Source organism: Dipodomys merriami, unplaced genomic scaffold (genome assembly GCF_024711535.1).
Source record: "Dipodomys merriami isolate MVZ:Mamm:240054 unplaced genomic scaffold, mDipMer1.0.p SCAF_32, whole genome shotgun sequence".
Lineage (NCBI taxonomy): Eukaryota > Metazoa > Chordata > Mammalia > Rodentia > Heteromyidae > Dipodomys > Dipodomys merriami.
In genome coordinates this window covers 6379339-6393756 of record NW_027204715.1, presented here as the reverse complement: position 1 = coordinate 6393756, position 14418 = coordinate 6379339, and the positions used below count along the sequence as shown (strand labels likewise).

The following is a 14418-nucleotide window of genomic DNA, read 5'->3' as shown; positions in this document are numbered from 1 at the left end:
TAATAGTTGTTTCTAAAAATTAGTGTGGTTGTGATTTACCATGGAGAGGTTCTAAATCTTAATGTAAAGGTCCCAGCCAGGCTGGCATTAGCTTCGGTCTCCTGCCCCCCCAACATCCCCCCACCCCTTAGGACCGTCTTACCTTCTAGCCCCTCTTTCTTCCCTTTTACTAGTCAGCTCCTCACCAACACCTGCCTCCACACCCAGCCCCCTTCCCCATCCCTGCATACTCCCTCCTCCCCTTCCTCTTCCCTGCTCCCAGCCTCCCCCTCCCGCGCCCAGTCCCAGAATCCCGCCCCCTGGGTCACTGTGTCCACTTCCCCCTGGGCCAGGCTCCTCCCCTGGAGGGCGGGCTCCCGCTTCCTGCTGAGTCCCTGGGTGCAGAGCAGAGCCCCTGCCCAGGCCGTGGGACAAGGTAGGTGCGCGTCGCTGCAGACCACACAGCCTAGAGATCTGCATTCCTGGAACTCCCACAGGGGTATGATTGGTGGCAAAGGACTTTGCCTGATAACAGTAATGCATGCTTTGTTCTTGCAGAAAAGCGCTTGCCCTAACGCTACCTGTTCCAGGCAGCTGGTTCTCTACAGGAAGATCTGTTCTCCTGTAAGTGTTTAGCCTGGTGCCTTTATCACGTGGTTGAAATCACCTCGTATACAAACTGTGTTCTTACTTGAATTTAGTGTGGCATCAAGGTTGCCCTTCTCCATGTGGCAAACACTGTCTGTAACATTTCCCTATTGCTGGACATTCTGTTTGTGTATTTTTGATGAGCATGAAACTAGAAAGAAATCGTGTGGAAATCATTGGTAGCACTTCCTGGGGTGCGCCCAGTGAGAGGCACTGTGATATTCAGAGTCTGACATCCTAGATGCGGGCTGAATCTTGCCAAGAAAGACAGTACTGTTCACAGCCCAGGGCCTTGCCAATGTGGGTACTGCAGTTTCTGTTCTCTTGCTGATAGAAAAGGCCACCTGTTGTTTTCAGAGCTCATGTCAAATAAGGTGGTCAGAAATGAACTTGGAATGTAACTGGAACAGGCCAGAGACAGGGCCGTGCTTGGCATCTTAAAGGAGGTAGGCCGCTTCGTGCCAATGCCATTTGGCTTCTAATTAATTCTGTCTAAAACCACACGTCCCCTGCCAAATCAAGAGTGAGGACTGAGGAGACGCTGGTGGTAAGACAAATTAAGGATCAATATCGGTCTTGCCTTTCCTTGGCAGGCATGAAAAACAACAGCAACTTCCTACAAAGTTTCACCAGTAACCTGTACACACCCAGGTCCTTTCTACCTTATCCAGAGTGCCTTGAACCTCTGCTGCTGTTGTACTCATGCACGGTTTCTTTCCCTTCCTTCCTTCCTTCCTTCCTTCCTTCCTTCCTTCCTTCCTTCCTTCCTTCCTTCCTTCCTTTCTCTCTCTTTCTTTCTCTCTTTCTCTCCCTCCCTCCCTCCCTCTCTCTTTCTCTCTTTCTCTTTCTCTCTCTTTCTCTCTTTCTTTCTTTTTGTCGGTTATGGGGCTCCAAGGTGAGTGCTCTACCACTTGAGCCACTGAGCCACTTCTGGTTTTCTGAGTGGTTTATTGGAGATGAGAGTCTCACCAACTTGCCTGCCTGACCTAGCTTTGAACCGCAATCCTTAGATCTCAGCCTCCTGAGTAGCTAGGATTATAGGCTTGAGCCACCAGTGCCCAGCCATGATTTCTTCTTGTTCATCTCAAAACCTCCATGACTTCATTCCTAGATTTCTTTGCTTGTTACAATTCTGTCTGCATCAGCTCCTTTGCTGCTCCACATCTTGATTCTTCTTCTTCTTTTTTTTTTTTTTCTGTTTCTTTTGGAGAACTCTCTTATATGGGGGTAGCTGAGACTTCTGACTTATTCTGACTTATTCAAATCCTTGGAGTCTGAAGTCAGAAAAAACTACACTCCGACCGTCCTTCACCAACCATTTCTGACTTTTAGTGGGGAGGAAGATAGGTAAAATTTAGTTACAGTCATAAAAGGTAAATTTTCAGCCAAAGATAAAATCATGCCTGTTGTGCAGATAGAAAAGCAAGCACGTGGATTTTGTTTTAGTGACTTGATAAAGAAGCCAATAAGGCTGGGCATGCAGCTTAGTGGTAGAGTGCTTCCTAGCCTGCACAAAGCCCTGGGTTTGATTCCTCAGTACCATATAACAGAAAAAGCTGGAAGTGGCGCTGTGGCTCAAGTGGTAGAGCACTAGCCTTGAGCAAAAGAAGCTCAGGGATGGTGCCCAGGCCCTGAGTTCAAGCCCCAGGACTGCCCCCCCATCAAAAAAAAATCAGTAAGTGCAATTTGATAAACTCTAAAGGAATGCCCTGGGGAGGCACACATAGGACATTGAGGGACATTGGTTCCTCAACAGGGACCCCAGAGACTTGGGGTTTGGAATTTTACTGAGGGTCAGGGCCCAGGGGAGGCGGAGCCGGAGGCGGGTGGGGGGAGGGTGGGCTGCCAAGGCACTGCAGGAGAGCCCCTGTGACCACTCACTGTGTTCCCTCTTGTATGGTGAGCCACATGATTGATGGGGAAACCATGTGGATCGCAGTGCACATGCCCTGCCTGGCACAGGAGGAGAAAAGTCCCATGACTTACGATGAAATACCCTGCTTTAAAAAGTGGAAAAGTGTCCATCAGCCATGGCTCACCCTCTGGGCCTTTTGTGCCGAGCCCCTTTCATGATGTCTTTGCAATTCTTTGTAAGCCAGGGGGAGCTGGTAGAGTGTTACAACTGTAAATTCTGCCACATCTCCTAGAATGCTTTTCCTCTCCTAGAAGAATACTTTGTCTCCATTTGCATCTCATTCCACATTCCTTTGCAGCATATGAATTTGTGCTCTTGTGACTTTTCTTTATAGCTAGTTAGTATGTCTGCTTTGTTCTCTCCTATAATCCTATTAAAATAAAATTCTTAGTGTGCAGTAACTTTTAGGTCTGTAGGATAGTGATGGCTTTTTTCCCGGCTCTGAAAATGATTTTGTCGTAACTATGTCATGGGGAAAAACAAAAATCCCCAAGTACAAGATGTATTTATTGTGTAGTTAGTCAAAGGTCAAAGATTTGTTCTCTAACCCTTGTTGTGCCCCCCAGGAAGGCTGGTCGATAGGAGTGCCATCCACCCTTCCCAAAGTGAACCTGGCCCCTAGATACAAGCTTGGCTCAGCAGCTAGGCCTGCGGGAATGGTCTGGGCAGGCGTCCAGCTTTCCACATGTGGCATTCCCTGGCCTCTGCTGGCCACGACCTCTTTCTGCAGGAGAATAATCTTGCTTCCCATGACATACTAAAGCTTGCTTTGGAATGTCCAAAGCTCTCTGCGGGACCTAAGTTCTTACAGTACAACCCAGGTAAGAAAGAAATCAGCTGCTGAAATTGCTTCTTAGCAAATGGTTGTGCAGTGTGGCATAAAATTGACTGCTGTTGCCAGGTACTAGTTGCTCATGCTGGAATCCTAGCTACTCAGGAGGCTGCGATCTGAGAGGATTGTGGCTTGAAGCCAACCCAAGCAGGATGAGAATCTTAGCTGGAAGTAGAGTTGTAGCTCTAGTGCTACAGGGACAGTGCCAGGCCCTGAGTTCAAGCCCCAGGACTGACACCAAAAACAAAACAAAACAACAACAAACCCCCAAAGCCCCCAAAACAGCAAATCAAGAATGTTTTTCTCTCTCTAGCCCACCATCAGGACCGCCAATGGCTAACGAGGCTCAGCCCTGTCCATGTGACATTGGCCACAGGCTGGAGTATGGGGGCCTGGGCCATGAAGTCCAGGTGGGCCACATCCAGGCCTATGTCACCAGGTCCCCTGTCGACGCAGGCAAGGCTGTGGTTATCATTCAAGATATATTTGGCTGGAAGCTGCCCAACACCAGGTATATGGCTGACATGATCGCAGGAAATGGATACACGTATGTATGGATTTCTGTTCCTTCCCTTAAACCCATGGGAATTTCTGTGATTCATTTTGTTCCCTTCAGAAAGGCAAAACTGGAAACCAAAACCAACCTATTTTTTTCTCACTGTGATGAGGTAAATGGTAATGAACTTAGTTCCTTCCTTCCTTCCTTCCTTCCTTCCTTCCTTCCTTCCTTCCTTCCTTCCTTCCTTCCTTCCTCCCTCCCTCCCATTCCCTCCCTTCCTTCCCTCCCTCTTCTCCTTCCCTCCCCTTCCCCCTTTCCTTCCTTCCTTCCTTCCTGCTGGTTCTGGGGCTAGTTCATAGGTCCTGAGTGTTGTCCCTGAGGTTTTTCCACTCAAGGCTGATATTCTACCACTTGAGCCACAGCTCCACTTCAGGCTCTTTGGAGATAAGAGTCTTAAAGAGTTTCCTATCTGGTCGGGCGCTGGTGGCTCACACCTGTAATCCTAGCTACTCAGGAGGCTGAGATCTGAGGATCTCGGTTCAAAGCCAGCCCGGGCAGGAGAGACCCTGAGACTCCTATCTCCAATAAACCACCAGAAAAACCGGAAGTGGCGCTGTAGCTCAAGTGGTAGAGCGCTCGCCTTGAGCTGAAGAGCTGAGGGACAGCGTCCAGGCCCAGAGTTCAAGCCCCACGACCGACAAAAAAAAAAAAAAAAAAGAGTTTCCTATCTGGGCTGGCTTCAAACCATGATCCTCAGATCTCAGCCTCCTAAATAGCTAGCCTTACAGGCATGAACCCTGGCAACTGACCAGTGCTGACCCGGGGTTTGAACTCAGGTCCTAGGCACTGCCCCTGTGCTGTTTTTTTGCTCAAGGCTAGTGCTCTACCACTTTGAGTCAGCTTTTTGGTGGTTAATTGAAGATTCTCTTGGACTTTCCTGCTCAGGGTTGGCTTTGAACAGAGATCCTCAGACTTTAGCCTCTTCAGTAGCTTGGATTACAGGCGTGAGCTACCAGTGCCCAGCTTTTTACTTCGTTTTTACATAGTCTTCCTTTTCTGTGGGCTCACTGGACTGCAGTCCTCATGGCCACACTTGCCATGTGTGACTATGATGCAGGCCCATGCCATCGTTGTTTGCAATAAAGACTCGTGAACTTTTTGTCTGGGCTGGCCTCTAGTCATGATCCGTCTGATCTCAGCCTTCTGTATAACTAGGATTGTGGGGGTGAGCCTCTGGGCCCTGCTGCAATTGGGAACTTATTAAACACTCATTTGATGGACCAAGTGCTCCCATCTGACCCTGGGCTTCAGGTCCCCCTGAGCTGCCTGGCCCTGGAGTCCTGTGAGATGCAGACTCCTTCCCAACACGGGCATTGCCCAGTTCCAGGCCAGCCTGCAGAGCACCAGCGCTGAAATGCACTCAGGACTTGGCTTTTGAAGCCAGCCTCTGGGCAGATTTCTGTGTGCACAGAAGGGTCTCCTCAGGTTAGCCTAGCCTAAAGCCCCACTGTCACAGCCCTGTCATGGAGGCCCAGGGTGGCACAGCGGGCGCTTGCTTGTCACCTGAACTCTGTACCTCTGCCCCAGTGGCCGTGGCCCCGGTGCAGGAGCCTGTCCCTGCTCACCTCTCCTCTGTCCATTGAGAAAGACTCCAGGAGGAACTTCCTCTCCAGCCTCCAGAAGCAAAATCCCATGGGCCCTGGGCAGGTGTACTTTCCCATTTCCTAAGAGAAGCCTCCCCCCTCCCCCCCTTCCTGGGCAGCCCTACCTCATTTTCCCAAAAAGAGAAACTGGTTTAACTCCTGCAAGACAATGCAGGCCTAGCGTCTCATGATGTGTCTCCTGGCGTCCCAGGGCCCCTCCTGGGTGGAGGCCACAGCTGGTGGGGGAGGCATCGCGCCCCCCCCAGGGGTGCCGGAAAGGCTGAACAGTGCTTGACGTGCTGGGGGCCATGTGGTTATCCCTGAGGGAGAGGACCTAGGAGCAAAGAGCCAGCGGTGGGCCTGTGTGGGTCCACACTCCCTCAACACGTCAGAATGGGGGCGCTGTACCCTACAAGGCTATTCATCAGACCTAGAGGGAAGGTGAGGCTGGGAGCCATTGAGTGACCTGTTAGGGTTACCTTGCAATGGGGATGGGAAGGAGAAAAGGAGAGAGCAAGGGAAGGGGCGGGGCGGCATTGTCCAGAAAGCAATGGATCTTCACCTGACGTAAGTGACGCAACCCCTCTGTGCATCACTTTTTTTTTTTGTCAGTCGTGGGGCTTGAACTCTGGGCCTGGGCGCTGTCCCTCAGCTCTTCAGCTCAAGGCGAGCGCTCTACCACTTGAGCTACAGCGCCACTTCCGGTTTTTCTGGTGGTTTATTGGAGATAGGAGTCTCACGGTCTCTCCTGCCCGGGCTGGCTTTGAACCGCGATCCTCAGATCTCAGCCTCCTGAGTAGCTAGGATTACAGGCGTGAGCCACCGGTGCCCGGCTGTGCATCACTTTTTAAGGAAAATTTAAAAAAAGTTTTTAAAAAATGATTATCTTGGGCTGGGAAGGTGGCTCAGTGGTAGAGTGCTTGCCTTGCATGCCTGAGGCTCTGGGTTCGATTCCTCAGCACCACATAAGCAGAAAGAAAAAAGCTGGAAGTGGCACTGTGGCTCAAGTGGTAGAGCGCTAGCCTTGAGCTGAAGAGCTGAGGGACAGAGCACAGGCCCAGAGTTCAGGCCCCACGACCGGACCCCCCCCCCAAAAAAAAAAATGGTTATCTTGCAGTCTGTGGTTGTGCTGAGACTTGAACTTGGATTTTTGGAGCGATGTTGGTATCATCCCTGCTAGGTTAACTTGTGGGGGAATGCTGTGGACTCAGGCCTGGCTGGGTAGATTCTTCTAGAATCTTCTGTGGCAGGAAGCCGCCTTTGGCAGCATGGGCAAGGGCTTGGGATAATGGCTTGGTCTTGGCTGGCATTCCTCCCAGAAGGCTCTGGGGGGAAGGCCGGGGTCCCCACCCCTGACGGTGCAGCTCGGAGGGGGCTAGGCAGGCGCTCACACCACCTGGATCCAGGGGCCCCACTTCTCCTGGGGAACCCTGCCCCCCCAGGGCTGGGCTGTGCACTGCCATTGTGAAATCCACGAGACCTGGCCTGCACCGGCCAGGCACCCCGTGACCCTTGCTCTCCACCCCTCCCTCCGCCAGAGCCGCCCAACTGCCCCCTAGCGTGTGGCGTGCCCCGCCCAACATGGAATGTCTGCTTTCCACAGGACCCTCGTTCCGGACTTCTTCGTGGGTCAGGAGCCCTGGAGCCCCTCTGGCGACTGGTCCACGTTCCCCGAGTGGCTGAAAACGAGAAATGCCAGGCATGTCAACAGGTAAGTCTTGGGTGGACCCGGCTGTGGGTGGCTCAGCCCAAGGAGGAAAGAGGCTTGAAGGGCGGAGGCGGGGAGGGCTGAGGATCTAGGGCTGCTGCCCAGATCTGTTTTGGAAGAGAGCACGTGGCTGCAGCTCTCCACGTGGTGGGAGGAGAGCTGGACCTGCTGGGACACCTTGGGCGATGCAGCACTGGATAAGAGGACAACTTCACAGGAAATGTGAGACAGCCCTATTATGAGCAGCACAGCCATTGCAGGGGGCTCACAAAATAACCCTGCATCTTTATTATTTCAGTGTGTGTGTGTGTGTGATTACACATTTGAGGCTGTCTTGCTGTGAAGTCCGGGCTGACCTCTGTCTCTGGAGTGCTGGGTGGACAGGTGTGCCCAGCCAAGCCTGGCTGACCCTGGAGTCTTAAGCGCCTTTTCTTTCTGTTCTAGAGAGTTTGATGCTGCCCTGAAGTACCTGAAAGACCAATGTCATGCCCAGAAGATTGGCGTGGTGGGGTTCTGCTGGGGCGGAGTCGCTGTGCACCACATCATGGCCACATACCCCGAAGTCAGGGCTGGGGTGTCACTCTATGGTAAGCCAGTGGGGTGCATTTTCACTCAGCAAGACCCCGGGGAAGTGCAGTGAGAGGAAGCCCAGGCCCATTCCACACAGAGCCACACAAGCCGGAGAGTGAGCAGGCAGACAGCGTAGGGAACCTGGCTTGCAGGATCTGCAGGTGCAGGCAGAGGTGTGCGGCTGGGTGGTAGAGCACTGGCCTGGCACACCTGGGGCCTGAGTTCCATCCCCAGTGCTGCCAAAGAAGTAAAGTCAAAGATACATAACTTAACACAAGACCACAGAGAGAGGCAGAAGTTACACCATGAGGTCACTGGCGGATGTCCGGACAGGGCTCAGATCCCAGTAGTGGTTGGTCAGGTCACCCACCCTGAGTTCTCCATGTCTTTAGTTAGGACAACGGAAATAGTATTTCTTCCTGTGAGGACAATACCAATTTGTTTTTTTTTTTGTTTTTGTTTTTGTTTTTGCTTATGTGGTGCTGGGGAATCGAACCCAGGACCTCATGCATGCAAGGCAAGCGCTCTACCACTGAGCCACCTTCCCAGCCGACAATACCAATTTGTGTGTGTGTGTGTGTGTGTGTGTGTGTGCGTGTGCGTGTGCAAGTCCTGGGGCTCGAATGCAGGGCCTGTATACTTTCCTTAGCTTTTTTTTTTTTTTGCTCAGGGCTGGTGCTCTACCACTTGAGCCACAGGTCCACTTCTGGTTTTGGGAGGCTAATTGGAGATAAAGATGAGTCTCAAGTAATTTCCTGCCTAGGTTGGCTTTGAGCCTTGATCCTCAGATCTCAGCCACTTGAGTGGCTAGGATTTAGGCGTGAGCCACCAGCACCAAGCCCAAGCAATATTTTTGTGAGTAACATAAAAAAAGGAGAAAGCATTTTTGGATTTCTTTCAACTAATAACTTGCATGTATGTGTGCATGCGTGTGCATGCCTGAACACATTCATAGTGCAAAGAAAAGGAAAACCAGTTACGCTGTGAAACAGGAATGTTAGAGTGTACCCAGAAATGACATACAGTAGTTAAACATTTATAGTTATTCTTGTCTTAGTAATTCCTGATGGTGGTATTTTATTTGCTTTTAGCTTAAAAGAAAGCCTGTAAATATTTACATAAAACGAAACAAATTCAATAGATAGTTGCTATGGGCCAATGCCTTTCTAGCTCAAAGGTGGCTTTGTGTGAATTTACAAGAGAGCCTGAGTAGGTGTCTCGCTGTTGCCATCTGGTGGTGGCTATTATGCAGCATGCACATCTAAGGGCCTGGCAGAGCTTATGCCCAGGGGATGTCCACCAAAAAGCCACGATTTTCCTTGTTGTTGTTGTTTTTGTTGTTGTTGTTTTGTTTTTTTAGTTTTACAGGAGTGAGGCAGGGAGTGTGGTCATCTTTTTTTGTTTTTGTTTCCTGTTTAACTTCTCTGTATAGTGGCTGGAAATGGGAAAAAGTAGGAAAAAAGTACTTTTCTCCCTCCTTCCCTCCCTCCCTCCCTCCTTTAAAATTTTTTATCCTATTTTATTTTTGCTGGTCCTAGGGCTTGAACTCGGCCTGGGCATTGTCCTTGAGCTTTCTCACTCAAAGCTAGTACTCTATCACTTAACCAACAATTCCATTCTGGCTTTTTTGTAGTTAATTGGAAATAAGAGTCTCATGGACTTTGGTGCCCAACCTGGCTTTGAACCACGATCCTCAGATTTCAGCCTCCTAAGTAGCTAGGATTACAGGTGTGAGCCACCAGCACCTAGCAAAGAAGTTATGTTTTTTTTCTACTTATCTGAAAATAGTAGCTTATTACAATATATTCAGTTATTTTCCCAGAAGTGGGTATCTTCAGGTTGTTCAGAACCCCTGTATTGGGCAGAGCATGTTTTTTGCTGGCCTTTAAAATTCCAAGATAAGAAGCCAAAACTAACGTTTGCAAAATGGCTCCCCTTCAAGCAGCTGCATGCTTGTCTTTTCTGATTTTTTTTTTTTTTTTTTTTGTCGGTCGTGGGGCCTGAACTCTGGCCTGGGCACTGTCCCTAAGCTCTTCAGCTCAAGACTAGTGCTCTTCCACGTTGAGCCCCAGCGCCTCTTCTGGTTTTCTGGTGGTTTATTGGAGATAAGAGTCTCACATATACTTTCCTGACCAGGCTGGCTTTGAACCATGATTCTCAGATCTCAGCCTCCTGAGAGTAGCTAGGATTACAGGCATGAGCCACAGGTACCTGGCTATGAAGGTGCATTTCCACAAGGTTATCTGAGTGCTCCCTGGTCTTTACTTACAGACCAAGCATTCTGCAGTGTCCAACCCTAATTATTTAATGGCCTGATTTCCAGTGAATGAGATGAGCAGTGGGACGAGCTAAGTCAGGTGTGTGTGTGTGTGTGTGTGTGTGTGTGTGCGTGCGCGCGCGTGTGTGTGTGTGTGTGTGTGTGTGTGTGTGTGTGTGTGTGTGCCCATACCAGAGTTTGAGCTCAGAGCCTTAAGATTACTTGGCTGGAGTGGGACAAGCTAAGTCAGATGGTGTGTGTGTTTGTAGGTGCCCATACCAGAGTCCTTAAGATTACTTGGCTGGTATTCTACCACTTGAGCCATGCCTCAGCCTTGCACCTTGAGTTAGTTGGAGATGGAATCTCTCAAACTTTTCTGCCCAAGCTGGCTTTGAACCATGATCCTCTGAATTTCAGCCTCTAGAGTAGATAAAACTACAAGTATGAGCCACTGACACCCAGTGTCTTTTGCTCCTCTATTATCATTTCATAGGCCAGGCCTCTAGTAAAATTGCTAAAAGAAAAAGCCCTCAAAGCACATATTTTGAGAAACCCATCCAAATCTAGTCACAGTTTTGTGGCTTGACAGAAAATCACACTCGCTCACCCTTGAATGCACATTTTCAGGAATTGTCAGAGATTCTGAAGATGTTTACAACTTAAAGAACCCCACGCTGTTCATCTTTGCGGAAAATGACGCTGTGATTCCACTAGAGCAAGTAGGTTGCCTTTCGCTCTTCTCAGCTGTGTATTAATACTGTAACTTACCCCTGGGCGTGGAGTCCCGAACAGTTCACGTATTGTTTTCTAGTGTTGACATTTTGAAAATGAGATTCAGAGTAGAATTGTAACCACTAAAATATACCTAGTTAGCATGAGATCTGAAGTGTTCTCGGCCCGGCCTGGCCACTGGGCCAGGACACAGCCTCTGCCTCACCCCCAGTCAGCCACGAGCTTTCCATGTTATCTGGAAGATGGATTGCCAAGTCCAGTGAGTGCGTGAGGGAAAAGTGGAGAGTCTGAGTTGAAGGCCGTCATGGGGCTGGGGTATAGTTCGGTGGTAGAGCGCTCATCCTTGCTTAGCACCACCAAGGTCCTGTGTGGCATCCCCAGAACTGGAAGCCAGAGGGATGGCCAGTGACTTGGTGTGAATGCACACACAGATTGACATGGAGAGTCCCCACCTCGACGGGGCTTGCTTATGGCTGTTCAGTTTCTGTTTCCAGAGCTAGTGATAGGCAGTCAGCCCCTCAGTCATGAGGGAAACAAGCAATGTCTGTAGTGTGCGATTACTAAGCCAGGATGGCCAGTACCTCAGGAGTATTACCGGATTTTTTTTTTCCCCCAGTCCTGGGGCTTGAACTCAGGGCCTGGGCACTGTCCCTGAGCTTTATTTGCTCAAGGGTAGCACTCTACCACTTGAGCCACAGCACCACTTCTGGCTTTTTCTGTGTATGTGGTACTGAGGAATAGAACCCAGGGCTTCATGCATGCTTGGCAAGCACTCTATCACTAAGCCTCAGTGTTCTTTTCTGGAGTTGTTAGTTTGTTGAACACACACCTTACATGTACAGTTAAGTAAGTGCTCTGCTACCACCACACCCATTCTACTGCATGAGGTACATTGATGTCTGTTTGTAGAACTGAACTCAACTCAGGGACTTGTGGTTCTAGGTGGGTGTCTAGTGCTTGAGTCATACAGCAGCCCCTACAGATGTTTTGTCTGTTGTGGGGCTTGAACTCTTCAGAGCTTGGGCACTGTCCCTAAGCTTTTGTGCTCAAGGCTAGTGCTCTACCACTTGGAGCCACAGCTCCACTTCTAAGTTTTCCAGGGGTTAACTGGAGATAAAAGTTTCACAGACTTTCCTGCCTGGGATGGCTTCAAACTACATCTTCAGATCTCAAGCCTTCTGAGTAGCTAGGATTACAGGCCTAAGCCACCAGCAGCTCATTACAAATTTGCTTTTGATCTTACAATATTTCAGTTCGTGATTTATTAAGTTTAGACCCCATCATAAAAAATAACTTTAATTGCTGTTACACACACACAATTTTTTTTTTTTTTTTTTGTCGGTCGTGGGGCTTGAACTCTGGGCCTGGGCGCTGTCCCTCAGCTCTTCAGCTCAAGGCGAGCGCTCTACCACTTGAGCTACAGCACCACTTCCGGTTTTCTGGTGGTTTTATTGGAGATAGGAGTCTCACGGTCTCTCCTGCCCGGGCTGGCTTTGAACCGAGATCCTCAGATCTCAGCCTCCTGAGTAGCTAGGATTACAGGCGTGAGCCACCAGCGCCCGGCACAATTTTTTTTTTTTTTTGGCAGTACTAGGGTTTGAATTCAAGGTTTCGTGCTTGCTAGGCAGGTAGGCATTCTACTGCTGAACCATACCTCCAGCACTGGTTACTTTTGAGATAGGGTCATAGGTCTGTCCAGTCATGTGCCTGTTCCATGGTACTATTTTTCACTTATTACCTGTTGCTGGGATGATGGGTGCACATCACCATTTGCTTAACTTCATCCACTGAGATGAGGTATCATAACCTTTCTGCCTGGACTGTGATCTCTCCTGAACTCAGTTTCCCATGTGGCTAGGATAACCGGTATCTGCCCAGACTTGTAATACTTCATACAAAAATCTTTTGTCAGAGATAAGAACCGTGTTAATTATGAGTGCAAAGTATTGGGGAACTTGCATTGATCTTACATCTCTTATGAATATTTACTGAAGAATTAGAGAATGGCAATATTTTGCAAGGGTTAACATGCCATCGGTACAATGTCTTTTGCATAACAGGTCTCTTTGCTGACCCAGAAGTTGAAAGAACACTGCAAAGTTGAATATCAGATTAAAACATTTTCTGGGCAAACTCATGGCTTCGTGCATCGGAAGAAAGAAGATTGTTTACCTGCTGACAAACCCTACATTGATGAGGCCCGAAGGAATTTAATCGAGTGGCTGAACAAGTATGTTTAGCAGTGACTGGTGATCAAGCACAAGCTTGTGCAAAGGAGGTGTATTAAAAAGCTTGCCATACAGTCATTTTGGATCATTTTTCTTTTACCTTATATAGCTTTGGGATTCTGAAACTTCTTTCATATTCCGTAGAAGGCACATATGCAGTAGAAAATGTTAATATAGAATAATACTTTTTTGGTGTAAGTGTGAGCATTTATTGAGCAAAGAATTCAGCATATAATAAAAAGAGATAAAGAAGATAAAGGTTCCTTAGAAACCCTTCAAGGGAAGAGAAATAATTGCCTAGGTAAGATAGGAGAAAGCATACAATGTAATGAATTTAGTACCTGAAACTTCGGGTGCTCAGAAATGCAGCCTCCCTCCACCTTCCTTCTCAGGGCACTTACTCAGTTCTAACAAAAAATTCCCAACATGTATTTAAGGAAATAACAGTAGATCTAAGAAATATTGTTGAAAAGTCCTGTATCAATTTTTCACTATCAGAAGCTGCCACTTTCACATATAAATCAACAGTAAACTTCAGATCAAAGTTGAAGGTATTCTTACATAAGAAAAAACAAAACAGATCACTACTTGAAGATGTGATAGATTAGGCCCTCATCCGTAGGGAAGAACTTGGGGCTCTTCAGTGATCAGCTGAAAGCTCAGGTATGGCGTTTCCAGTCTGTGCTGCATACCTTTAAAACTACTACTGGGAGCTGGTGCCTGAGCCACCGAACTACTCAGGTGGCTGAGATCTGAGGATCACACTTTGAGGATAGCAGGGTAGGAAAGTCCATGAGAATTTTCAGTTCATCAGCAAAAAGCCAGAAGTGGAGGTATGGCTCAATTGGTAGAGGTGGTAGAAGTGGAGGTGTGGCTCAAACCTGAAGTGAAAAAGCCCAGGGGGCCCCTTGGCCCTGAACTCAAGGACACCAAATAACGAAAAGTGACTAGTGCTGCGAAGCTGCACAGACAGGAAGGGTAAACTGGGGTAGGTTAAAACCATACTTTGTGGGGCTGGGAAAGTGGCTCAGTGGTAGGGTGCTTGCCTTGCATGCATGAGGCCCTAGGTTGGATTTCTCTCGGCACCCTATGAGCAGAAAAAGCTGGAAGCGGCACTATAGTTCAAATGGTAGAGTGCTTGTTTTGAGCTGAAGAGCTGAGGGACAGCGCCCAGGCCCGAGTTCAGGCCCCACAACCGACAAAAAACCAAAAAAAACTTACTTTGTAGACATTGATCTTTGTGTTGAGATCTGAAATTCTCACCTTTATATGTTGTAATATGAAAAGTTAAATTTAAGTTTCCACTTTGTTTCAAGCTAATAAACTGTTTGAACTTTTTCATTTGTAGCTTTTTCCTTAAGCTAACAAAACCATGAGCGGCAGTTATCACCTTTCTGTCTCCAGGGC

At 48.6% G+C, this 14418-nt stretch overlaps 1 protein-coding gene across 3 annotated transcripts; it reads left to right on the top strand.

Moving 5' to 3' along the window:
* The first annotated feature begins 336 nt into the window (after window positions 1–336).
* Window positions 337–14353, top strand: Cmbl (carboxymethylenebutenolidase homolog). 3 transcript variants are annotated; one of them, XM_070042183.1, is made up of 7 exons: window positions 338–415; window positions 538–603; window positions 3688–3921; window positions 7120–7227; window positions 7669–7811; window positions 10679–10770; window positions 12844–14353. In XM_070042183.1, the coding sequence occupies exons 3-7, from the start codon at window positions 3707–3709 to the stop codon at window positions 13021–13023; spliced, it is 738 nt and encodes a 245-aa protein (XP_069898284.1). In that variant the 5' UTR covers window positions 338–415; window positions 538–603; window positions 3688–3706; the 3' UTR covers window positions 13024–14353. The 3 variants fall into 3 exon arrangements, with proteins under 3 accessions (XP_069898286.1, XP_069898284.1, XP_069898287.1); XM_070042185.1 differs by lacking the exon at window positions 538–603 and having other exon boundaries at window positions 337–415; XM_070042186.1 differs by lacking the exons at window positions 338–415; window positions 538–603 and adding an exon at window positions 3340–3363.
* Window positions 14354–14418: the final 65 nt, after the last annotated feature.

Bases quoted from the DNA above. Each gene is read 5' to 3' on its own strand.
- Cmbl (XM_070042185.1), top strand. From the start codon at position 3,707: ATGGCTAACGAGGCTCAGCCCTGTCCATGTGACATTGGCCACAGGCTG. The intron at 7,812-10,678 runs GTAAGCCAGTGG...GCACATTTTCAG, and splicing joins GGCTGGGGTGTCACTCTATG to GAATTGTCAGAGATTCTGAA. The intron at 10,771-12,843 runs GTAGGTTGCCTT...TTTGCATAACAG, and splicing joins CTGTGATTCCACTAGAGCAA to GTCTCTTTGCTGACCCAGAA.